The 27,660-nt window shown below is 38.3% G+C and overlaps 2 protein-coding genes across 3 annotated transcripts in view; one reads left to right on the top strand and one right to left on the bottom strand.

Annotated features, from left to right (window-relative positions):
* The window catches only part of fgfbp1a (fibroblast growth factor binding protein 1a), a 303,976-nt gene that overhangs the window by 6,251 nt on the left and 270,065 nt on the right, over positions 1-27,660 (top strand). The gene's annotated exons all lie outside the window — the stretch shown is intronic.
* anxa5a (annexin A5a) lies at positions 1,822-25,720 on the bottom strand. 2 transcript variants are annotated; one of them, XM_074647667.1, is made up of 13 exons: positions 25,454-25,720; positions 25,185-25,220; positions 21,165-21,249; positions 18,624-18,718; positions 16,594-16,707; positions 14,370-14,460; positions 12,885-12,964; positions 12,351-12,401; positions 9,767-9,860; positions 7,313-7,408; positions 7,059-7,117; positions 4,676-4,798; positions 1,822-2,264 (listed from the first exon to the last, which is right to left on the bottom strand). In XM_074647667.1, the coding sequence occupies exons 1-13, from the start codon at positions 25,622-25,624 to the stop codon at positions 2,205-2,207; spliced, it is 1,155 nt and encodes a 384-aa protein (XP_074503768.1). In that variant the 5' UTR covers positions 25,625-25,720; the 3' UTR covers positions 1,822-2,204. The 2 variants fall into 2 exon arrangements, with proteins under 2 accessions (XP_074503768.1, XP_074503769.1); XM_074647668.1 differs by lacking the exon at positions 1,822-2,264 and adding an exon at positions 2,276-4,535.

Below are 27,660 nucleotides of genomic sequence, written 5' to 3'. Positions count from 1 at the left end.
GGCTTGTAAACCACAGAGAGACGTCGGTAAATACTCACACAGGTTTATTTTTCTGACATTTAGGCCTGTGTCTAAGTAGATTGTTAGGATTAATGTATGAAGCCAAGCTCAGATTTACATTTACAACTGAGAGTGTGTGGTAGGTAAATACTGTAAGCTTGCTGTTCTTTATTCTTTTTCTTTTTTTTACATCTTTAAAAATCATAAAAAGCTGGTGCAGTGTATACATCCCAGAGATGAAAATCAAATGATAGCCTATTATCTTAATTTTTTCTATCCCAGCTACTCTGTGATGGGTTCATATTAATGCAAACCCCTGTTGTGAGGACAAGTACTTCTCTAACCCAGGACTTTATTTTAAAATCTGGTTCAGATTGAAGGGTTTCCAAGATATAAAATATATCTGAAATGGTTGAATCACAGGGACACATGCACATAAAATGATCCACAAGATAAAAACAAGACAAACAAAAGAAGATACAGAACATGAAGTCAAACAGTTCCAAGTGACTAAAACACAAGTAGTTCATCTAAAATCTTATATATATACTTATATGTGAAAATAAAGTTTTTGAAATAGCACAACTTGACATTAACTGAAACCACATAAATTCAGATATATGATTTTCAAAGTAACGTGCTATAATTTAAAGAGGCGACATCCCTGGTTAATAGGGTAAAAAATAGATATCACCATGAATGTTCCCTAGTTCATTACTTACATTAAAACAATTTTTTTGTATTACATGTTTTCTGAAATTTTATGTTTAAATATGAAAATCGCACATTATTTTATTAAATATGTGCTAATTTGCATACATTTCCATAAAAGAAACATTAACATTGAATAAAGCCAGGTTCAAAATTCTTGTTTTATTTTTTTCAAATATTAAAGTCAAAGGTTTTTACAGAGGGAATTTTGGATATCTCTTTGCATCACTCCATAAATCAGAATTTAAAAATAATACATTTTCGCCACGATTTCAGGAATAAAATGTTGCATAAATCAGGCTATGAATGATGTATGAAAAATCCCATCTGTAAAAACCTTCAGAATATAGATAGGAATGAAACTGGAAAGTTTGGTGGATCTAAGTGCTACTGAAGTGGGAGATTTCTGGCTCAGAGTCTGAGAAAAAACTCATTTTGAGAAAACAGACTTTAAAGATATGGATTTTAAAATTCTATACAGACACTACAGATGAATTGAGTAAATAACTTTTTAACTAATAGATATCACCATGAAACTTCCCCAGTTGATTACCGACATTGAGACAATTATTTTTTTCAATCACAAGTTTTCTGAAATTTAAATATGCAAATGAGGCTTTATCTAATGCTAACTTTTGGTGAATTTAGGAGAAATCTACAGAAGCAAAAAGACAAAGCAGTAAAACAAACACCTAAATGTGTATTTTGGATGTTTTCTTTCCACTAGTCTGGAAGAAGACATGTTATGGAAGCAAAATAGTCCACATTTTTCAAATTGACCAGTGCGTGAATAACAATATTTTTGCCTGGGGTGTGTCGCCTTAAAGGTGTTTAAATGTCTTAAGTGAATGAAAACGGTGCACTCATTTCAGACTTTGCTGCCACCTTGTGGTTCAACTCCAGCATGTTGAAGTCATTTCCCATCTATTGATCGAAGGACCCAATTAGTTTGACATCAGGCCTCTTCATGCAGAAAGACATAGAGGCAGTGGATGTCTTTATATGAGTCAACAAACGTCTAACAGCGTCCCATCACTTATTGATCACTGACAGCAGCATTGTAATTCAAGTCCGGATCAGCAGTTCATTTGTAATTAATGAGAGCAGGAGAGCTGTGGACATGTAGGGTTTAATAATTCAGCAGCAGTATTGTATCTTCTAAGTTGCATTTAACACATGCTGTGAGCACTAAAAACAACATGAAAACATGAAAACAAGGCCACTGCAAAAAACAATTTAAGTGTTTAAAAATAAGCAAATATTTAACTATGTCAAACACAAACTACATATCTTTTAAGTCAATGCACTCTTACTGCTGCTCATGCAGAAGATGTTATCATAAGTCAAAAAAGACAAGTGGGTAATTCACACTAATTCAATCAATAGCAAGCTAAAGTCAGAAGGAATCAACAACCTCATCTCATCATGTAGCTTTGTCTCGCAGCAGCGTGACGGCTCATCATTCAGGCTGATAAACACATCATAAAACAGCATTAATCATTCCCACCACAGAGGTAGAGTAAAGCCTTCTGGTAGTCTCCATCTGTGTCCTCCTGCAAAACACAACAGACACAGAAATATAAATCTTATCAGATTCAGAAGGTTCCTCTTTACTCGCTAAATCAACTCTGGATCGATTAGCTGAACTTAATTTCAGCTTTAAGAGAAAGGCACTATATTATTATTTCAAAAATGATCCTCAGGTATTTTTTTTCCAATGACATTCGTATGTCACAATGTCACTCTTGCTGCATGTGGGCGGTTGTAGCTCGGGTGGTTGGATCGCCTGCTCCTCCTCCCCACATGTCAAAGTGTCCTTGAGCAAGACGCCGAACCCAAATTGCTATCATTGTTGTCGTCACTTAGTTAGGTTTAGGAAAAAACAACATGGCTTGTGAAGCGAAAATGGGACTTGACGTTGTGAACATGGGACACGAAAGAACAACTGATTGTAACGTGAAAGTGAAACTTTAAGCACGGGATACGAACAGCAGTCTCCTGGAGGAAAGCCTTGTGTTTGTTTGTTGTCTTTATCTCAGTGGTGGTGACGTGAAGTCATGCGACAGTGGTGTAATTCGTTTATAGCCTAACGTTCTTCAAAAATCATTCATCGTTCATTTGTGAAGATTATCTTGCTGAACAAAACATGTAAGTATCATAAACGTGTTTGCTACAGAGCTTATCTTCTGCAATAATCCAAAACCCAATAGAAAAATCCCATTGGCTTTTTGTCGAGGGAACCAGGGTGATGCTGTTTGCCTACAAAAATACGTCGTCCCTGGAGCACATCCCTGGCTTCTAAATGAGGTAAATCGATTGTATTAGCGTCAATATCTAATTGTGTTTAGACGTAACTGCAAGTGATGGTAACTTTTTGCAGCCATTTTGCCACTGGTGTGTCGTTCTTTTCTCTAGGTGGGAGATATCATACAGTAGCTGTTAGAAATCCTCCATATGTCAGACTGAATGACGTGACTTGACACAGCAGCTGGTAATTTTGGTGTGAATGATATGACATGGAGCATATGAATAGCAACAAGAGTGGTGTCTTTCTCTTAGCTCGCTGTAACAGGAAGTAGCTGGCAGTTTGTGTAAGTGTGCTAATTAGCCTGAAGGGTGTGATTGGTTGACGGGTGAGGATGCAGGAACTATGAAAACAATAGGCATTTTGTCTCATGCTGCGTTCACATCACGTCGGATGGAAAATATGGAGGATGGAACCTGCCAATAAAATAATAATAATAATAATAATAAATGAATAAATGACTCGATAAATAAATACGCCATTAAATGTAGCAAAAATAATGTAAATCTAGCCATTAATTAATTGATAAAATGTAATATAAATTGATATTTTTGTTTTAATTTGTATTTTTAATTTGTATTAATTCCCTTATTTATTTATTACTCTGTTTAATTTTTCCTTTTATTTATTTATTTATGTATTTATTTATATAAATTCTTAAATTTATTTATTTTTGCATTTATTTCTTATTTATTTTTGATTTTGGCAGGTTTCGTCCTCCATAGAAAAGTAGTAGCAGTACTGACAATCTATAATAAATATGGTTTCAATTACCGTGAAAGACTTTGGCTGACATTGATTTGCTTTTTCAGGCACTTAAGTGTGTTCATGGTTTATGTGAATGCTACTTACAAGTCAGAAACTTGTAATTATGGTACCTCCTATGTAACATGAACACGGCGTCATCACAGCAGGAAAAGCAACAGTTGAAACTAATAACATTACTTATGGCTCGGGCTCATTTCAACGAGTCAGTAAGCCATGACAATTAAACCATCATGCCAGTGCCATGGAAGTGCCTATAAATGGAGTGCAGCCATAATTAATTATTAGGTACACCTGTGACTGACAGGTCAAAATATTAGCTGTGACAATCGTCTATTAACATGAAAAAGTCATAAAAAGTGAAAAAATACCACTATTAAATATGAATACTTTTGAAAAAAGAGAATAGTTGCAGTAATAATTGCTATAATCAAATAAAAAATGAACAACAAATTAATAATTATTTGTTCAGTGTTGGCCATTTCTACAGGAGGATGTCAGTAATTTGTCGCTGCAGGCACATCTGGCCCCGGGAGAATTGATTAATTCACTTTGGCTTGTGTGAAAAGCAGGAAGCATTGTCTCATCTCAGTCTCATCACGCTGAACAAGGCATTTAAAGTAAATCCCTAATTTCCACTCCATCACTACACTGACATGAATGGTGTACGAGCAGCATCACCGTAGTACACCCGGCTGGTGTTTTAAAGCATGCAGAGGGATAGATGAGCATGTTTAGAGCATCAGGGAGGAAACTGTGAGGAGAATTACAGTACATCACTTCTCACAGCAAAACATTAATTTTCTTCTGAAGGATTATTATTAGTATTATTATTATTTAGTGCACGTCATAAAACGGTTGATAATAGCTTTGTGCTTGTTGGGTGAGCGGTACCTGGATCGTGGTGTACAGAGACGCTTTGTACTTTGTTTTGAAGCAGGCTCTGATGTCCAACATGTCCATCTCGCTCCTCGACACCATTATCCTCATCAGGGTGCCGTCATCAGTTCCGGCACGCTAAACACAACAACAACAAAACAACTTCAGCGGCCGGAGTTAACAATCTATGAAATTACATCTTCAACCTGCGTTTTAGTGGACAAAACTGTGAACATCCTTCTTTTTTATTTCTTTCAGGTGTTTTATTTTTTCCTCAGATCCACACACATAACCTCGGACAATATTTCATTTGCTATTGTAAGACAGGTGAAGAGTTTAATTCCCTTATCATTTTATTAGTATTATTATTAAGAGATGTTGCTATTTGAAAATGAATACTTCAAAAACAAAACTCGCTTTGATTTTAGATAGTACTTATTAAAGGAGCATTGCAGTGATTTTGGAAGTTTGAGCTTAAGGAAAAGTGTGTAACATGTAGGGAGATCTATTGGCAGAAATGGAATATAATATTCATATCTACATAGGGAGCGGGTTCTCTTCACGGAGTCCGCCATGTTGCTCCTCCATGTCTCTACAGTAGCCCAGAACGGACAAACCAAACACTGGCTAGAGCCTTTAGTGGTTTTACGTTACCTGAAGGCCACCGTAATTCTCCAACACGATTGTGAAACTGCGGTAATGTGAGCTGCAAAGTGCAAAATCATGGTACCGCCAGCCGCCGCCTGACTTCCGTTGCTCCTAAAGTAGTGTTATTACCACGGTTTTGCACTCTGCAGCTCACGTTGCCGCAGTCTTGGAAAGGGAGGAGTGAGCTGAGGGGTACTCAGTTGGTTGCAATCTGCAACCACACCACTAGATGCCACCAAATACTACACACCGTACCTTTAACTGCAAAATCATGTATACTTCACATTTTTTACGATAAAGTTCAAATACATGCCTTACATTTGTGGATGTATTTTCCCGACCATTCCAGACATGGTTGGTTTAATTTCTGTATGATATGAAAATCAATTTCTAGACTCTTTAAACTTTCTTGAGATACCGGTATGTGCAGTAACTAATCACAGTGAACATCAAGTCTGCACTTCTGGGAGATACGCTTATTCGTTTTCTTGCAAAGTGTTAAATGAGAAACTTGATACCATTAATAGGTAGATTGGACCAGGCTAGCTGTTTCCAGTCTTTATGCTAAGCTAAGCTAACATATTAACACAATATTTACCGTACAAACATGAGCATGATATCATCTTCTCATCCAACTCTCAGCAAGAAACTAAAGAAAAGTGTTTCCCAAAATGTTGAACTATTCCTTCAAATTGCATTACCACACAAATGAATGCAGACTTGATGTTCATTGTGATGGATTACGTAAATCAAGCACACTTTAAGAGTCTGCTAATTGATTTTCCTAATGTATCGAAATGAATCGAATCCATTAAAATCCTGCAGGAAAAATATATTCACCAATATACAAAACATCAGCACTGACTGTAATTAGCTGTGATAAAGTGTCTCATGCAAAAGCACTGGTATGTTTCTTGAAAGTAATAGTTCAGGCACAGGGGGAAACCGCTAATGTTCACAAAAATCTGCCTCCCAGCACCTCTGAAGCTCACTAATTAACCTCCAAGGACCCAAGGGGAAAGCCATACACCAATTAAATTAAACACGTCCCATAATATCTGTTATTTTTCTGTTAGAAATCCTTTTGAAAGAGTATTGTTTTTTTGTTTCGTATTGTTTTTCCCCGGGCTTGAAGTCTCATTTCGGAATAACAAAAACACTGTTAAAAGAACCAGTGTTTAACGTTTCGGGGAATATATTGGCAGAAATGCAATATAATATTAATATCTCTGTTTACTGTTTAATCACCTGAAACTACGAGTTATTGTGTTTTTGTTAGCTTAGAATGAGCTGTTTATATCTACATAGGGAGCGGGTCCTCTTCATTGACTCCACCATTTTTCTACAATAGCCCAGAATGGACGAACCTAACACTGGCTCTAGAGAGAGCCTTTCATGTTTTTACGTTACCTGAAGGCCACCGTAGTTCTCTGACACGCTTGTGAAACTGCAGTAACGTGAGCCGCTGAGTGCAAAAGCGTGGTACCGCCAGCCGCTGTCTGACTTCCGTTGCTCCTAAAGTAGCGTTATTATCGTAGCACGGCGTTTGCACGGTTTTAAACTCGGCAATTCACGTTACCGCAGTCTTGGAAAGGGAGGAGTGAGCTGAAGGGTACTCAGTTGGTTGCAATCTGCAACCACACCACTAGTTGTCGCCAAATCCTACACATTGTACTTTTAAGCATTAGAGAAAAACATCTGTTGAGATGTGAAAAACTCCAGAGTGATACTGTGGGACACTAATACTTACTCTCATAGATTTATACAGGACTTCAGCAAAAAACGCTGGGACACTCTTGGCACATTTCACTGTGGAGACAATAAGCCATTGTTAACGTTCTGTGCAAAATCTAATTTTTGTCATATTATTCTGACATACTGGCATTGATTTCTATTGCCAAGTGTTATTTCTTTCTAACATGCATGTCAGGGGAAAAAAAGCCCCATTCTTCGTCGCCTGTTTGTGATCATTACAGTGTCATCCTGATAAATCACAGGTCTTACCAACAGCTAACAGTAGGTTCTCCAGATTCCCAGTGGTCTCTCCTTCGATGCTGTCCTCGATATCAGAGCCAGAGAGGGTATTGTAGGCATCAAACACTGCAGAGAACAAAAACAACCACAGCAACACTTTAATCTAGAACAAAACCCTATTCAGTATTAAAAAGCTTGACTTCAGGGCAACTCATGATGTGAACAGAAAACTAACATTTTGACTGTGTTTTATTGCATTGTATTTTGTATTGATTGATTTATTGTACTAAACATTATGGGTCTTATTTCAGCGGCCTATTCATACCTAAAACATGCCGTTCCACTTTATATCAAACAAACTCTATTGAGCTTAGATTCGAGGACAGGACATCAGACTGAAGCACCTTGACATGGTGAGTACTTCATGGCCAAGTAGCTGAAAGGCGAATTGTTGCAGCAAATGCAAAAGAGACAGATATCACCAGAAAAAAAGACAGCAATGGTTGTTTAAACCAGTTGTTCTAAACCTTTTTTCCCTTTTCTATCATAAAGAGTAAACTTACGATCCCTGACTAAGTGACATATTTTATTGATATTTCTTATTATATTCAATACATAACAATAACAGTACAGAACAACTGATAAACTGTACATTTAAGCCAAATAGTGAACACAATAACTGCAGGAAGTTTGTGTAAAACGAGCGATTTGGATGAATTTCGAGCAGATTACTTCCTGTGAATATTCCATCAGAGGTGAGTTTTCATGTTATTTTTTGGAACTTTTAATATAATCTTCTGTATTATGATGTTTTGGTTTTAATTTTTAACAATCATACATACTTAATAGGCTTTTTTTTTACAAATTCAACAGCCATAAAAAAAATGAAAAACTATTTTCGCCATATTTTTAGGAATAAAATGTTGTATAAATCAGTCTATGAATGATATATGAACAAACCCCTAAGTAAAAACTTTCAGAATATAGACAGAAATGAAATTAGAAAGTTTGATGTGTGTAAGCGCTACTGAAGTGAAGATTTCTGGCTCAGAGTCTGAGAGAAATACCTCAACATTTTGAAGACACAACAGGTGAATCAAACATTTTAACTGATAGATATCACCATGAAACTTCCCCAGTTGATTACTTACATTAAGACAATTATTTTTTTGTATTACAATTTTCTGAAATATTATGTTTAAAAATACAAATGAGGCAGAGAGAAATCTACACACACAAGTAGTAAAATAAACATCTAAATGTGTATTTTAGATGTTTTCTTTCCACTAGTCTGAAAGAAGACATGATATGAAAGCAAAATAGCCAAAAATCTCAAAATGTATGAAAAACAACGTTTTTGCCTGTCTCCGCTTAAATTAGCCTGACTCTATTCAATTATAGTGCTGAATTTATTGTATTTAGTTTTTCCCACGTAAAGCACTTTGTGACTTTTCTTTTGAAAAAAACAACATGAATAAAGTTTATAATTATATTTCTTGTTGCAAAAACATAACCACAGAAGTGCCGGATCAGAGGTGTGACAGGTAATTTTGGAAGAAGTTCCTCTAATAATCCGCTCATTGCTGACTCTTGTCGGTGATCACGTTCCCTTTCACTTCATCTAACCCGTCGACTGACCTGCTTCTTTCTGTTCGAGTCCATCCACTTAAATTTTTCAGTGAGTCAGTCGGGTATCTGACTGAATAAACAGCTTGAACAAGTCTCGCAATGTTCCTCTCTGACCTCTCTCTGTTGCAGCGAGACATTTTGGACTGCTGCCAAGCCTGTGGCTGTTGTTGTTTAATAAAATACCTTAATAAAATCTACAAACTCAGCTGCATTTTACTTTTTTGTTATGCTCTCACCTTGTGTATCTAAATCTTGTGCTGTTCACTTTGAACATGTTTTGGCCTCAAGCTTTCTTTTTGTGTGAAAGAAATTTATTGAAACTCCAGGATGTTGTTGAAGTTTAACATTTATTAAACTTACCCTTTAAAGGGAACATATCATGCTCATTTTCAGGTTTATACTTGCATTTTGAGTTTCTACTAGAACATGTTTACATGCTTTAATGTTCAAAAAACATTATTTTTCTCATACTGTCTACACTACCCTGTATGTATTCACCCTCTGTCTGAAACGCTCCGTTTTAGCGCCTGTCTCTTTCAGACCCCCTCCAGAAAAAGCCATGTGACATAGGAAGGGGAACCAAATCTGAATGGCTTGTTGAATGTGAATGGCTTCTGATCTAGGCAGCCCACGGAAAACTGACTGGGTTGTCCTAAAATGTATGAGCACAAGCAATGAAAAAGTTTTTCATGATATGTCCCCTTTAATATGAAATAACGAAGTATGACATGAGTGGAGAGGAATGATATGTTGTTTGCAACTTTTGATCTCTTCAGCAGGTGCCTAGCAAATCAAACAAAACTAAAAGATCTGCACAAAACAACATTCAAATATGCTGGCACAAAACAAACTCACCTTTTCTCAGATGCTCTGCGCTTCTGTTGCCAAGAATTGTGATGAATTTTTCCTCATCGGTGCCAAACTTGCCCTCACCAGCAGCGTACAGTTCCTGTAACGGCAGACACACACAGTTAACCTTGTGTTGACGAGACTTATTTGAACACACAGGCAGAGCAGGAATGACAGCACTGACGCAGGACCTTGTACTGTGCCAAAACAATCCGGAAAGGTTTTGTTTTTCTCAATTTGTCTTGACAGAAATTCTGTATTTCATGTCCTTTCACCTGCAGCTCTGTGGAAGTTTTCTAAGTTTTAATTTGTGCAAGACATAACGATTCATTCATACAATCAATTATACATAATGTATGTGTTCTGCTTAGTTCATGACCAGTGGTGGAATGTAAGTACATGTATTCAAGTACTCTACTTAAGTACAATTTTGACATACTTTATTTGAGTATTTCCATTCTATGCTACTTTATACTTCTACTCCACTACATTTCAGAGAGAAATCCACTACATTTAGGCTATTTGACACTTACAGTTACTAGCTGCTTTTACCATAAAAAACATGCTTATAAGATATGATGCAGAACTATATTAATAATCTACCCAGTAGTATACAAAGTATGTAAAATTGGCTCCATATAGGGACGAACATTAAAGAAAATTTCGTTTTTCTCTCATGCCTCAACAGTGAACGAAGAAAAAAAAAAAAAAAGTTAATCCTTGATGTGTTTACTTGTTAATTGTTTTCTCACTTGGGACTTGCACGGACGAGTAGCGCACCTGCACAAGCGTGAAACTGTTTATGCAGAAGTGTTTTAAATAGTAAGTTTAGTGAAGATGTGTTTGGGAAGTAGTGAGCATACAACTGGATAAGTGAGACTTGCATTATTGGTGCACGAGTTGTGTGAGAGTTTGTATACGGATGTTTTGATATAGTTTTGCTGTTGCTGAAGGTCCAGTGTGTAGGATCGGGCGGTATTTAGCGGTGAGGTGAGGAGAATGCAACCAACTGAAACTTCTCCCGTGTGCCAAGCGTGTTGTAGAGCTACGGTGGCCGAGACGCAAAAAATGCGAATGGCCCTCTCTAGAGCCAGTTGGAGCAGAGCCAGTGCTTAAAGTGTGTGGGTATGTGGGAAGTGAGTGGTGAAGCAAGAGAGAGAGAGAGCGGTGGCGATGGGAGCGAGGAACGTTATCGACTCCAGCCCAAGCACGAAAAGTTTGGTTTGTCCGTTTTGGGCTACTGTTGAAACATGGCTGTGAAACACGGTGGATTCTGTGAAGAGGATCCGCTCCCTATGTAGATATAAACGGCTCATTTAAAGGTAATGAAAACACAACGATTCTTATTATCAGGTGATTATACACTAACGAACACTTTCTCCGTTTTTGGATTCTTCATTCAACGTGGAGGCACGCGAGAAAAACAACGTTTTTCAAGGCAACACGGAGTGAATAATTGATATAATAATGATCATCTTGGGGTTGGAGGCAGGAACAGTGGGGCCGTCGATACAGAGTGGGAAATCATGGCAGGATTTGTTGAGGGATTTGGGGCCGATGATGAGGATTTCAGATTTGTTGCTGTTGAGGTTGAGGAAGTGAGCTTGCATCCAGGATTTTTTATCTGTGAGGCAGTTTGTGAGGGTGGAGTGAAAGGCAGCAGTAGTGAATTGGGTGGAGATGTAGGCATAGCAGTGGAAATGGAGGCCATGGTGGCATATCAGGTGACCAAGGGGAAGCACGTAGAAGTGTTGTTATGAGTCAGGCAGGACTGATGTCTTAATAATTTGTTGTACATTCAGATAGGATAACTTAATGTTTACCATTATTGAATCCCAATTCACAACTCGATATCAATAATGCGTTACGGTCCATAATGGTCTATAGGAAACAATATGTTCCATTCCCAAAGGTTGATGCGCTTTAATTAAATCATCCTATTGACTATTCGTCTGAGCTTTCTTGGTCTTTAGCTGCACTTTAGGGAGCAGCTTCACAAATATGATTACATCCTTAACATGTTGACATTTGAAAGAAGATATTGAAATTAAGTTGCTCTGTGGCACTGAGGTCATACGGAGATGCACAGGATTTTTTATGCACTTTCAGTTTTTAAAGTTGCTGTTTGTTGCATTTCATAATCACTTACCACATTTCAAGACATTAGTTGTAAACAATGGAACCACAGCGGTTTCAAAAGGTCTCTAGGTTGCATCTTTTTAATCGAGCCACCAGACCACCGGGGGTAGTGTGTTGGACTATTTCTCGGCTGGGAGCAGTTGCCAGGCAACCAGCAAAGACTCCATCAGTGGTGGAAGAGGTACTCAGATCTTTCACTTAAAGAGGACCTATTATGCTTTTGTGATTTTTCCTTTAGTGTGTTATATAGTTTGTTGTGCATGTAAAAGATCTGTAAAGTTACAAAGCCCAAAGTCCACCCCAAAGGGAGTTACTCTCCCCCACAGAAACACTGCTCCTGAACTGCCTGAAACATCTTGCTTGAAGTCCCGCCTTTTCATCTGTAACGTGGTGATGTCACCAAGTAACATATTTAGTATTTATGCAAATAGCATGTATTTTTGCTTCTTACCTTAGCATCTTTCTCGATCTTCTCCTCGTCCACTCCCTCCTCCCTGCTCCCCTTCACAGCCGGACAAATGACCAACCAAACAGAGAGACAGACAGGTAGAGAGACAGACAGACAGGTGGACAAATGACCAACCAAACAGAGAGACAGACAGGTAGAGAGACAGACACACAGGGGGACAAATATCCAACCAAACAGAGAGACAGACAGGTAGAGAGACAGACACATAGGTGGACAAACGGAGAGAAAAACTCAGGTCAGTGTGGTTGGAAAGACAGTGAGCTCAGAGTCTCTCTCAACCCAAGTAATCCCTGAAGATGACATTATCTGCTAAATGTCCCAGAACCGAGAAGATTACATTTCTGTCTGTAAACCCAAACACATTTGAGAAACCAACTGTGTTATTGTGCTGTCATCCCCGTCTCCCCTCCCCCAACCTACACCTTAACCCCCTCATGACTGTGTAATGGCATCACCAGAGACTCTCACTATCAGGGAAGGAAACATAAGCCTTTCTAGCCGCCTCCCTCTCTGTACCTGCAGTAGGATCACCAGTAGCTTCTGATAGTGCCCTGAGGTGTCACCGCAGATATCTTTCTCCAGCTTTCCGTTGAACTCTGGAGGAAAGAGGAGAAGAGGGGCAGAAGATTGCTTACACTTCCCGTTCACAACAGTCACTAATGGTTGCAATCGACCCTCGTGGGCCGTCCTCCTTTCTGCAGGAGGATCTCCGACAGAAGAGATTTGATTAGTCGTCTAACGGACAGCGTGGCCTTCTCTTTTGTCCAGATCAAATAAACTGTCCTCTTTGCCTTTGGCCCCTATTGTCACACACTATGTCCATTGTGGTTTGTTGCAATTTGAAGCTGGTTTCTGGCATTCTTGCAGTGACACCTTTGAGTGAGACAGGTGTTGGGTGTTGAGACAGGTACAGTATGTTCATTACACCAGTGATTCCTCCATGTTACAGCGGGAAACCATATACTGTAAATAGGCTTTGTGCACTGGGAAAAAGAAGTCCTCTACATCTTCTACTCTCAGGAGAAAATAATATAGATACTAGATTCTATAGCGGAAGGCACACTCAAAACTGAGAGCGACGCCGTTGCGATTCCCAAGCGTTCCCAAGCACCTATTTTTTAGGGCACGACGGATGCACCCCAAGACAAAAATAGTTTAATTTTTGGAACGCTGCAGCGCATACCGCATGTCATGTGACGAGGAACAGCCAATCACAGTCTGCAAATATCTTCTCTTTCTTCTGTAAATATCAGTCTACGGTAAATATATGGATGAGAAGTTAATTATTTTAGTACAGGACTACGCAGAGCTTTACCATCTGTCCCACGGACTATGTCACTTGCTTCACCCTTTCTGCCCGAGGATGTCACAACATCTGGTTGAAAGGTCAGCCAGGCTGACAGACAAATCGTGCAGTAAAGCTACTGTGAGGGATTTACGGTCCTGGAAATCCATTTATTTTTGTTTTAACTTTGTTTAGTTGAGTCAGCGAGGCTTTTACTGCTAAATTAGCACAACATCATCATCATCGTCATTGCAGCACGCGGGTTTTGGTTGCTTAGTAACGGCAGGCATGACAGGAGTGCAACCTCCCAAGCACTTTAGATAAAAGGATGAAAGCGGCACGGTTGGCATTTTCCACGCATTTTTAGACGCAACGTGAACGGCCCCTTAAAGAGTAACTTTATCGGCTGAAAAGCAGGTGCTGCATCTCTGTACAAACCCATTGTGTATTTTTGAACCTGTAGCCACACTCAATAGTGATGTCACGATGTACTGACCTCACCCTGGAGGCCTACATCACAGCAGCGAGGTGAGAAGTTAAACCATTAGAGGCCACTAAGGCCAGTAAAAACAAGATTTTCAGCTAGTGTTAAGTTGCTCTTTAAACCCTTCACGATATTAGTCATTTGTCACACTTCAAACTTTCACAATAGAACACAACGAGCCTAATAGCATTTTTATCTGCTGTTGTCTGTCTTTCACAGCTGAGTAACTCACCTTTCTTGTACACTTTGACGATATCTTTAACCTGCTCGCCGGTCCTGGAGGCCAGGATCTCAATCAGCACGTCGTCATCAGTCCCGGCGCCCTGGGATCCAAACACAATATGAGACGACATGGATTTATGTGGCGACGTGTTCTCATGGCAGTCTTTTGTAATTTGAACCCGTCTTATGGTCGACAAAGAGCAATATTATTGATTAAAACAGACAAAAGCTATTTAAATGGTTGAAGAAAACCTGAATAATTTGTCAGCACAACACACTGAAGAGGTATGCAATTAGAGAATGAACAAGCTCAGTTGAAGAAAGAATTAGCTTTGAGATTTAGACATACTTTAAAGCAAATTATTCTCGCTATGCTGACTTTACACGAAAAAAATGTCTGACATGGCAAACAAATGGAGCAGTGGGTGTCGAGGCCAAGTCCTAAATGCTTTGCCTTCACTTTGATTGAACATTTCATTCGCGCTGGCACAGTAATACAAATGTTAATGTGATTAAAGAATAATGAGAACAAAAATCCATCTGTAATTTACAAGAGAATCCAAGAGTTTGCTGTACCTATTTCATTTCCTTCAAACTTTATGAGCCTTCAGTGTGACATAAAAAGCAGCAGGTGGTTAGTATGTGATGTCTCAGAGAAATAAGATCTGAAACATTAATACTTTATATAACTATAAAATAAATTGGCTAATAGATCTCATCTACAGCGCCAATAAATATGTGTGCTCAGATGTAACACATCTACTTTAGTGTGACATCTTATGCATTTGAGCCACATATAGAAGTGCAGTAGATAGATATGAAGAGACAACACTGTTCTGTTACGAAGCTGCACTGAGAACCAGACAAAAAGACAAAACAGTCGCACAGATAATAAGACAGGATTGTATCTCAAGAGCAGCTCTAATGGAAACCAGCCTTAACCTCTCACTTTGGATAGATTTGAAGCAGATACATAGAGACAATTACACCATATGGAAGATGATTTCCCTTTATGGAGCACAAGTGCTGTATTGAGTGCTTGATTCACATTAGAAAATGGTTCCAGCAGGTTGTTTCTCATGTAAATGTCAACCTGATTTTGGCTGCAACAACCCAACACTTAAGTCCTATTCATATTCTATGGAGAGCACGAGATCCGGCCGCACGTTGCATGATGCATATGGCTCGGCGAGTTGACCGACCATTCGCCGCATCTGAATTTGCATAATCATGACTCAACCTCAACTTTATGTAAATGAGGTCCGTCCATCATAAGGCAGCAGGCTCGTGAAACTCACATCAGTCAACCTACGTTATACTGATCAAATATGAATCAAGATTCTGTTGCTGAGTTATTTCTTGTCTCAAGCATTTTCTCAAACATATTTTAGTTTATTGTTTAGCTAAAGTTTGCGATGTTTAAAGCTATCCACCAGCCGGAGCAAACACACACCATGGCTTGTGAAACTCTGATCAAACTGTCAATCTATGTAGCGCTGACCAAATATGAAACAATATTCTGTTACTGCATTGCTTACTGGTTAATTCAGAATATCAATTCATTAGCCATTTTCATTTTAGGTGGCGTATTTGTTTTCAAAATCCACTCCTTTATTAACATTTGCATACTGGTTTTTGTTACAGTGGCATCGACTTGGTACCGAAGTATGGGTTCTCATGACATCCTTAATCATCAGCAAAATGTACTAAAACCATCAAAACTAAAAGTATTCATTCTGAGGAAAAATGTCCCTGTCAGTGTTTTACTTCTATATTATGTCATTAATGTGTATGTTGCATTCAACTGCTGTAGATGTTTAAGGTTGTTCAATAAATGCTATGTAACCCACTGTAGTTTTACCACGGATGACTACAAAACATTACAGACCTTTTAAATGGCAAATCAACATGAAACAGACATTTCAACGTGTCAATCGCAGGTGAAACTGATATCATCCATAATGGCTGAGTTCCATTTCTGTGGGCCAATGCCGAAGCCTCTGGTATTGTGCATGCTGGTTTACTGGCAAGGCTTAAATAGAAAGGAGCCTACATCACTGTTTTCCTGCTATGGCAAGTGTCATTAAAAAGGTCTATTGCTCAGCTGAGTGTTAGAACATCTGTGCACTAATACCACTGAATGAACTGCATCGCCTGAGGGTTTTGGCTCATTTGCATACGGAGACCTGCGATCTTGATTAAGTGGAGCATCTGAGGAAACTTTCATCAGATACCTTGAGCGCTTTGTGCAGCTGGGAAGCATCGTATGAGGAAGGCGGGGTCATCAAGGCCACAATCAGACTCTCAAACAGCCCACCGAGCTCCGATTTCAGCGCGCTGACCAGGTCCTGATGAAGGAAGGAGATGATTAATGACGGGAGGATGAAAAACAATAATAATTGTGTTTGTATTGAATTTAACTTTGCATCATTTAAATGCTGCAGAACAAATGAGCTATGTGGCGCTTATAACTCTATTAAATAGTCTTTAAATGCATGAAAAATAACATAATAGCATTGTGACAGGAAAAGTGGACACTTGAGGGTTCCCAGAAATGTAGATTATTAAATATGAATGAAAATATAAAGAGCATTCAGGTTCCTTGTGTCAAAGAGATGAGGGCATAAATGACGTTTTCAGAAGACTGAGGATAAATATAAGAAATGTACCCGCAGAAAAGAACAATATGTTTACTTTGCTATATTTCCTCGAACTACCAGCTAATCAAACAGCACATATTACTCACAGACAGCTTTATTGATTTTTGTATGCAATGCATCACATATTTGAACGTTGCTGGGAGCACGACCTGATTAAAGTCAATGAAAAGAGTGTGTATCTGTATGCACAATACACCCAAGGGATCCTATAAGACCCGTGCTTGGCCAGTTCAATATATAGTCAAACACTCATCTCTTTAACAGCTCAATATGTGAGACCTCTAACAGAAAACCTCCTTATTTGTAGATTACATAATCAATCTCTCTTTTCACATAACAACCTGCCTCCTTTTCATGTCAAATTCCCATAAAAGGTTTGTCAAAAGGTGCATTACAGAGCAGAAATGACACATTGTACGCTACAGTAAAAGGAAACTGGTAGCAGAGGAATAAGAGCAGGCACTCTGCAAGAGATATAACTGTTAATATATCAGTTTTTCCTCTTTACTTTTTGGCACCAGTTCTCATTTCAGATGCCGTGATTGCAAATGAGTAGTTCAAGGCTGTATGTAATAGATGAAATTAAAGCAAATAGGCTCATTTAACTCCATCAGCTACTTTGTGATTTTCTGATGTACCTTTTTTTTTTTCTCTCTAGCTGCCTCATCTATTTATACTTCAGACAGCAGCACTTAGATTTGCTTTTCAATAACCTCCACAGAAAGCAAATTAACTTGCTGCTTTCAATCCACAGGTGGTCATAAAATAACTTCCCAGTGAGAGCAGGAGAGCGTAAAATACCCACACCAGGTCTTGTGTAACAGCGCTGCGCTCTGGTCCACAGAGACTGCAGGAAATTGGCCTTCCTGCCTCTTCTGCTAAGACTGTATGACTGCTGGATGTTAATACAACATGTCAACTTTTGCTCTTTGATTCTTAATGGCAGAAAAACATGATGGCTGAACGAAAACCTCAGTGTAGCCGAGGCAGCCAACGGTGGAAAAAGGTCCTTCACTTCAGTAGTACAACAAGAAAATACCACACTATAAGCAAGAGTCCTTCTTAAGTAGAGAAGCTAGAGCTGTCCTCGACCAAAGAAATTCTTAGTCAACTAACACTCGTACGATTTTGACGACTAATCAGTTTGATTTAAATATTTAATCTGTGTGAGCGGTGTAGAGCGGCAGCCTTGAGCTAGCCAATGCGGCACGCTCACATGCACGAACATGAACTAAAAGTACGAGCGGCCGGCCCGGCTATCTCAACAAAGCTTTTACAACAACACACAGAGGGAGAGTGACTTCATTCTCTGCTCAGGTAGACATTACTCCTCTGTATCTGTACATAGTAAATAGCTGTTTGCTGCTACATTAATGCTTTGAATATCGTATAGAGAACCTTTAAGAAAAAGAAAATAACTAAGGGGTGGTAGACTGAGACAAACTTGAGCACTGAGCACTCAAGCAGATATCTCTGTGCCTTCGAGAGACATCCAGGTGACGTTGGCGAGTGAGGATGACACACTGACATGACCCGTAACCATCCATCAGTGTGACTGCCTCTCGTCATCAGCTCTCGGTTTCGTTCCCAGCGGCTCAGCTCACCTTTCCGTAGGCCTTTTTGTACGCTGCCTTAATTTGCTGCCGTTGATCGTTGTTGCGTCCTGACAGGAGCATGAGGATCGCATCTTCATCCGTACCTGCACCAGAAATCAAACCAGCGTTACAACACATGCCAGCACACATCCGATAAAGACTAAAATCAGCTTTATATTTCAAATTATTTCTTATAAACAAAGCTAATAAAGCATTATCCTGTTTGTACCCATGAGGCTCTCCTTAGCAAAACCTGATTGAGAATAATTGACAGCTTGCAATATACTGCTAAATGAAGAATCAGCAAAGCCAATGATCAATCAATAGATCCTGAAAGTCACCAGCACCTCAGAGAATACGATAAACAAACAGGCTGAAGAGCAGCTCGTGTTATTTCCTCTGAGGGATCAAAATGTTAAATTAGTTCAAGGTAATTATGGCACAAAGCCCTGCTGATCTGTAATATCTGACTATAAACAGAGGTCTACTAGGTTCATCATTGTTCTCCTCACTTTTACTTTTTTTAGTTCCACATTAAGTGGATATTTCCTCATTACTCTTAATGTGAAAGTACTAAGCAGACAGGAAGCAAGAGCAGATGATAAAAAAGAAAAAGGGTATTGATTTTCAGTGAGGTTATATTTAGCAGGCAAAGCATCTATTTTAATGGTCACACCATGTACGCCTTTAGTACACCTTCAATTTTATGATTGCCGTCGGACCCATTGATTTATACTAATGACTGCAGAGCGACGTTTTCATTGCAGTTTCCCATTTTGCATCTCTGCAGTTAAAATAGCATCACCTGAGAGAGAAAAATGGGGTCAAAGGTCAATCTATTAAAAAGTAATCTAGCCTTCAAACAAAGACATAGATTATGTGACGCAAATGCCCACCAGGTTAACAGATTTCTGAAATTTTGTTTTTATATACTTTAGGTGCAACAAAATTCAGACGTGGCTGATGTTACCATAGATTTGCCCTCAACTATTTTCCGAGTTTTTTTCTCGTAAATTTATGACTTCGTAATCTCACAAATTTTGGAGTTTTTTTTCCAAAATTTGCCACTTTAATCTCAGAGAATATCAAAGTTAGTGTTTTGTAAATCTTGTAAATCTGAGTTTTTTCTCTGTATATTATCACCCTGCGCCGGGTCCGTATTAATAATTATTTTTTTCACCTATAATGTCCCTAATACGCCGTCATACTATGAATCTCATCAGTCACACATAACTTTTTCATACTTATTAACAGTAAAAATAGCCCTTTGCTTGGCCTGGGATATTAAAGTACATTTTCACCTTCCCACCTCGATTTCAGTGTTGCAATATACTGCCAATATTTAATAAAGTTTGACACAAATATTTATTAAATAAAATATTTTATATAAAATATTGATGTATTTTCTATTTTTGTAGGAAAAAAAAACCTTCTCTTGAAACATATTTTCATTTCACTTAGAATACGTAATTTTCCTTTGTTTAATATCACCTGTACTAGTTTAGTTTATTTGAGAAGGGACAGTGTAAATTAATAAATATGTATGGTAGAAAACATGCCAGAATTAGCCAAACGACTATTTGTCATCTGTTGTCCCTGGCCAAGGTGTTACAAAAGTCTTCCTAAAATACATCAGAACAAAAACATAACAAGGGACATGCAGTTTAAATGTTAGAAAAGGACATACAGTTGTTAAAAGCAGTAGAAACAGTGGTGATATTTATACATATAAAACAACATTGTAGATAAGCAGGAGATATGCAGCAAAAAGAGAGCTTAGCGCTGACATGTGTATTAATTATCCATTGATTTAATTGCCTACTGAAAGATCTATAAATGTTTAGTTGTATCTATTATCACTTTATCACCAGAAAGATCTCAAACTATTAGAAATATTTCAGATTGTCTACCAGTCCGCCCTCTGCTTCTGCCATCACATTACATTATTTTCTGTGTCCCTCTATGTTTGGCGGTACAGTAAATGCTCATTACTGTGGTGTTTTTGCAGAGCACTTTGTGGAAATGACTCGGTGCTGTGACGTGACTTCGGAAAGTTTAAGTTTAAAACTTGGTGATACTCAGTTTCTCTTCTAATTGGACCAAACACACTTGGGAAAGTAAAGTATTTCCCATGCACCAGTTGTGGCACTAATTGTTTAGAACAGCTTCCCTGACAGCTGTGTCATTATTATTGCTAAATTGGTTTCAAAGAGGAGCAGAGCAAGCATTAAGTTGCACAGTCAAAATATTTCTTATACTTTTTTTAAGCCAACAGCTGTTTTTTATATATACTAATGGCACATAAAAACATTAAAAAAAGACACACCTGTCATTTTTGTGGGGATGTGCAAATAAGCCTTGTTGCTTAAATGTGTAATGAAGTGATTATATTGTTGAGGGTGCTCATTATATAATACACAACTCCAACTTGAAAAAAAAAGCTTTCCGCTGTTTACAGAATTTAAACATGCTTGTCTTTCCTATATGAAATATGACATAGTAGAGAGTGAACTGAATTGAATTGAATAGATCAAGGTTAAGAAAACTGACCGATTCCTTTCATGGCTTTATGGAGGATTTCGGCATCGTGTTTGGCGTTGAAGTGGACGAAAGGTTTCACGCTGCCTCTGTACGCCTGTGGAAGAGAGCAACGCAAATACTGTAAATGACAAATACACTTTAAAAAATAACTGTTTTCTCATGTTTCTTTGGCCGGGTTTTGCTGTTAGAAACACTGTATGTCTCGATGTGCAACGTAGCCAATAAACCTGCAAATGTAATGAAATATTGTTCACACATACTTTAGTTGTTCAGTTAGATTCATAGACTGAGTATAAAAAGTGGATGTAACTTTCACGAACTGAAAACACAACTGTGAAAGGGTTAAAGTTGTAAGACGAAAACACGGACAACTCCCAAACCGGACAACGCCGTGGTAGCGACCTGTCAATCACAAGGTAGCCACGCCCTAAAGCATTCCCTGCTTTATGGTCTATTTGACTCTAAATGGGACCATAATTTACTAAATGAACATCATGCTGTGTTGAAGAAGACTTGAAACTAGCGATTGAGACCATAAACTCATGTTTATAATGTTTACTGAGGTAATAAATCAAGTGAGATGTAGGGTCATTTTCTCATAGACTTCTATACAATCAGACTTCTTTTTGCAACCAGAGGAGTCGCCCCCTGCTGGCTATTAGAAAGAATGCAAGTTTAAGGCACTCAGCATTGGCTTCACTTTTCAGACCAAGAGGTTGCCCACTGGTTAGATTATGTCTAAATGTTAAAGGGCCAGTGTGTAGGATTTGGCGGCATCTAGTGTTGAGGTTGCAGATTGCAAACAACTGAAACTTCCGTGTAGGAGAACTATGGTGGCTGATGCGAAAAGGCAAATGGCCCTATCAAGCCAGTGTTTGGTTTGTCCGTTCTGGGCTACTGTAGAATCATGGCGGACTTCATGAAGACGACCTACTCCGTATGTAGATATAAACGGCTCATTGTAAGGTAACAAAAACACTACAATTCTTATTTTCAGGTGATTATACACTAAAGAAAACATACATATTAATATTATATTCTATAACGGTACACATTGTACCTTTAAAGGAAATAAAAGAGAATCACCTGTCATATTTTTGGTGAAGTGGGTTGCTGGGCCTTTAAGAGATGCTAAAATAAAATGAACATTATTTTCAACAGAAGGTTTTAGTTCTCTCTGATGGTCTGTGTTTCAAGTGCTTCCCTATCCTAATAAGAATAAAACCTTGGGCATAAACAATTTAAGAAAATAGTCGTTGTGAATGACTGTTGGTAGCTGCACCATAAAAATATTGCTGCAGGCCATCAAAACCCACATTGGTTTAAACGTCGTCCATCCAAACTCTGGGTCAGTAACTGTAAGTATAACCTAAATCAAGTCTGGCTGCTGCTTTATGTCACACAGGTAATTTAAAAAATTTACAGATTGTTCTCCAGGGAAAATGTCATTTGAAGAAAAAGCAATAAACATCTGCCTCAGCTGCAGCCTTGTTCCAAACTCTGAGCAGGTGGGAGAAGTGAAAGAATATTATCTACCGTCCTCTCAGTAAAGGTTTCTATCTTACTATCTCTTGTGTTGTTCATCTGTTTTCAAAAGAGCAACCTCTTCCTGCAACGTGACGACGTCTACCTTGACATGTCTCTCTAATACGTCACTGTGACATCTTTGACCCAGCCTGCGTCATGAAACAGGCTAAAGCACAATAAAAACACAATACACCTTTTTTAACAGTAAAACTATTCACGAGTTATTTTTAAACTCACATTCATTACTGGAGTGAGTCAATACTTATTATTCATTAAATGTTCTTTGATTACAGCATTTAGCAATCATCTTTTACAAAGACGTCAGTGTTAGCTGTCAAACTGTCAAACTGTCTTTTAGCCACGCTAACATTGTGGTAATGTAAAGCACCACTTTGGCCCAAGCCGAATAATCTTCACAGCTATTATAGATAGTCATGAGATGTGGTATACACATTTTAACGTCCCCAGAGGATGAATCAATGACAATGAATTTGTTGTTTTCCTGACTTTTAATTTAGCCCCACCAGCAGGTCAAAGGTTTCACTTAGCCAGATAAATATCTCCATATCTACTTGATGAATTAGCTTTTCATCTACCGTCACAATAAAGTATTTGGTTCAGGGTGAGATATCTCAACAACTATTGGATGGATTGCCGTGAAATTTGATGAAGATATTCCAGCCTGGTCGCACCAAAAGGCATATGAATGACATGACAATGGCATTTTAGCGCGCAATAAGAACACCGTTCTTGCTTTTGGCGTGTCATTTGTACGCCAGTCTGTAGCCTACTGACTGCAATGTAAACAAAGCCACATGAATATGCTAAGCTCAGAGCTAGTGACGTAGAATAGTGAGAAAGGCTGCTTATGACGGGCGGATGGGAAGGTGCATGGGTCCAACAAACACAGGACTTTTAACCAGGAGACCAGTGTTTGAGACCGGTGTTTTGTTTTGTAAGTTTCTAAGTATATTTTATTTTATTTTATTTTACTTAAGTTTATTTTAAGCCCAACCATGATGTTTTTCCTACACCTTAGTGGTTTTGCTGCCTAAACCTAACTGCGGACGATACCTCAGTTTTGTTGTGTGGCGTCCTCGTACGCGGAATGTCCTTGTAAAGTCATGCTATTTATACGCCTCCCCGTGAGATCGGGTTGGATATTCAATGTCCCCAGAGGATTGATCATGTGACCGTTCATCTAGCGCCATCATCAAGTGAAAATGTGACCGCATTTTACCGATCCACATTCCCATCAACCTCAGCTGTACTATGTTTGGTGCTAATTAGCAAATATTAGCATGCTAACACGCTAAACTAAGACAGTGAGCATGGTAAACCTGCATTACATCAACATGTTAGCATTGTCATTGTGAGCATGCTGACATTAGCATTTAGCTCAAAGCTCTGCTGTGCCTAAGTACAGCCTCACAGAGAAACTACCATGACTGTAAACTTGGTCATATTTGCTAAACAATTTTTTTTTTTCATATTTTCTAAAAAATTGGAAATTTTGGAGATACAAGCTTTTCAACATCGAAATAGTCAAAACTCTTTAAGTAGATGATTTGTAATGCATCTTAAATCTTTTCTTTCCAAACTGTGCATCAATAAATCCTGTTTTCTCGACTATCATAGTCACAGTAGTTTTTAGTGGGCCTATTAAACAGGACGAACACATGCTTTTAGTGATGGTTCAACGCTAAGCTCAAAGAACAATGGCTGTTTTATTAACTTTTCAAGTGGCATCATTAGGTAGCATTGTCTCCCAACTGTCCTTGTTGAAATTGTAACCCGTTGGGGACACAATAGACACACGTGCCTGCAGTTTCCACGCACTTGGTAATACAATATGATACAAATTAGACCACCGTCATCAGCTTACACTGAGTTCTTTATCACTTTACTTCCTATTCAACTTGTGCTCATCAGACAGTCTGAATCTCTCAACCAGCTCGAGAGGATAAAATCAAATCAAGGATATCAAATGATGCTGCTCCTTCTCTTTTGTGCCAATGTGAGTATACTGCGACTCGTGCAGTATTAATGTTTTACTAATGAGTGCATTGTCGCAGAGAGTCATTTCAGTGGATTAGGGATCATGTAGAAGTTTGAAATATCTGCACACATCACGCCTTCACAGTGCAGGAGAAATGGAAAAAATGAGGATTTAAATGAAATTACATTTATGGAAATAAAAAGGCGTCTAGGGTTGCATGCAAATCAGAGGCTGATGCTGACAGTTATTTGTGATGTGTATTGTTTAAGACTGATCATGCAGCTCATGCAGGTCTCAGTGTGGCTTGAAAAGGCACTGACCTTTCAGGAGTCGAGACACACTTCATTACACAAACAGAAATTACTTCTGGTGCCGTAAACGACGCTAGTTTTAATTCTTTGTGCAAAACAAAGTTTTTCTTGGTTATTCTGATATCCTTCACTTTAGGTTCTTTGAGGATATTTCATTCAACAGAAAATAAAACAAAGAAAGGAAACACTTACCATCCTTTTTTGCTGATTGGAGACAACCGTCGTAAACTGAAAGAAAGTGGAACAGATTCCTGATTAAAATAGGCAGTTTATATAACTAAGTACATTAACTCAAGTACTGTTCTTACGTACAAATTCAAGGTACTTGAGTATTTCCATTTTATGCAACTTTATACTTCTATTCAACTACATTTGTCTGACAGCTTTAGTTGCCAGTTTTAGTTTGTAGTCTAAAAACAAAGCGTCAATCCAGAGGAATAAGTAAGTGTATATGTTCTTACCAACAGGTGTGTTTCTTCTCTCTCCTCACAGGTGATGTGCGGCTCAGGTAGAAGCTCTTTATTTTCTACTCCTGTGGGCAGCTGCAGCAGCGTCACGGGGGAAAGCTGACAACACTTCCTCATCCGCACGCGGTGTCGTCTTTCACTCGCCGTCAGTCGACGGGAGATCATGACCTCGTGCACTCGGTTGCTTTGTGTGACCTTCAAGAAAGTGGCAAAGGCTAAACGTTTTCTACAGAAGTTAAGTGTCCACAAGATCCAGAGGGATGTTGGTATATAGACCTTTTCAATAGAACTGCATTGCTAGGCAACAGCTTGAGCCTATATGATTACTTCCTGTCAGCTGATGGAACCGATGTATATCTTTAGGTTCCTTGTGCAGTCAAGGGATATGAAGTGCTACAGGAAATAAATTGGGACACATTTGAGATGTTTCACATATAACAGCTTATGAGACATAATAGAGCACGGGAATGGTCATCATATACTTCATATCATATACTACGTCATGATGTTCTAAACCCTTACAAGACTTTCACAATTTATTTTAATTAATTGATTCATGCTTATTTCTGATTTCTGACTAGAACAACTTGACACACAGTGCTGAGCAGCATCTCAAATTAATCTTCAGGTTCCCAGCTTTCAGATGATGTACACCACTTTGAAGTGACATATACTGTTGACCTGCTATCTCCCCCTAAAGACCCCCTGTACCTCCCTAAAAAAAAAAGACAAAGATGGGTCTATTGTGGATCTCAGAGGGTTAAAATAATAAATCATTTTGGACTGAGCCTTTTTAATTGCCCTCTACATCATTCACTTTATGTTTCATGCTCTACATTTCAGAGGACAAGATGTTTTCAAGCTCGGTTAAACGTGTGTTTACGGCGAACAGGAGACAAGCAAGAGATGCTTGATGCCTGATAGGAGCGAAGGGATCAGCAGAGCGAAGCGCCGAGCGCCAGCTCACATATCATCATCTCTTTCCTCGTCCCTGCAAACCTTAATTAAAGTGAGCACTTGACAGTGTGAACACCATCACTCAGGTTATCCAGTTACGGATGCTCGCCGTTTCATCTCACAGCCTCCGAGACTGACGTGGAACAAATTTCCTTTAATCACTAATAAACAAGCAGCAAATGACAAATTTATCAGATTAAAGAGGGTTTTTTTCTTTTCCACATAATTATGTGCAGTTTTTTAGTCCACAAGCGTCAGGCCTGATCATGCTGAATTTGGTATTAAATGTCAGTATCATTTGAATATTTAATATTACAGATCTCTCAAAAAATAGGCTACAAGATGGAGATCTTAAGTGTTGGAGTAATTACTTTAACCCTATCCGAACATCTTACTACTTCCACATAACAGCAATTAAAAAGCTCAACAATCCCTTTAATGTTTGGTTTAAATGTTTCCCACATAATGAAATTTGTTTAAGAGCAACTTAACACCCTGTTGAACTCGTCTCCTGCACGAATTCCAAAAATGCATTACAAGTAGCATTAGCAGAGTAGTTTTTCTACTACTGTATTATTCCTGCTACTACTAGTCTCAGTTGCATTGCTCAAAAATTCACACTCCATACTGTCCATATAAACACTATAACATGGGACCAGGATCAACCAATAAATGTAATAAATTGATTGTACTTGTAATTCACTCACTCAAAAAAGTGGATTTAATGTTAAATGACTCTTTAAGTTGCAAGCACTGTTGATCAAATGTGATCAAACCAAACCAACAACGCTCTGGTGAAGCTGATTAAATGAGTTTTTGACTGTTCAACTCTTGATACCCAGGGATGTTATTTTGGTTAAGCTCCAACTCTTATGGCTGTTTTTACAACATTTAGTTTTCACAAAGGGGGTTTAAAAATAAACCTAATATTTCAGAAACCACATAATTCATAATTTGGACAGAAAAAAAAGATGATTTGATTTATAAAAAAACATTTCACTGATTGCACTCATTGGAGGCACTATGATTAATACATACTTAAATCACAAATTGCTTGCTTGTCTTGCAAAGTGTTTAATATCGGAGGTAGGGCTGTCAAATTATATAATTATATAACCATATTTGTCATTGTTTTATGTTGGTAATTGATTTCAAATAATAAATATATACATACATATGCATAAAGAAAGCATATTTGCCCACTCCCATGTTGATGATAGTATTAAATACTTAACAAATCTCCC

Source organism: Sebastes fasciatus, chromosome 10 (genome assembly GCF_043250625.1).
Source record: "Sebastes fasciatus isolate fSebFas1 chromosome 10, fSebFas1.pri, whole genome shotgun sequence".
Classification (NCBI taxonomy): Eukaryota; Metazoa; Chordata; class Actinopteri; order Perciformes; family Sebastidae; genus Sebastes; species Sebastes fasciatus.
Note: the sequence above shows the minus strand (reverse complement) of the source record. Positions and strands in the feature narration are given on the sequence as shown.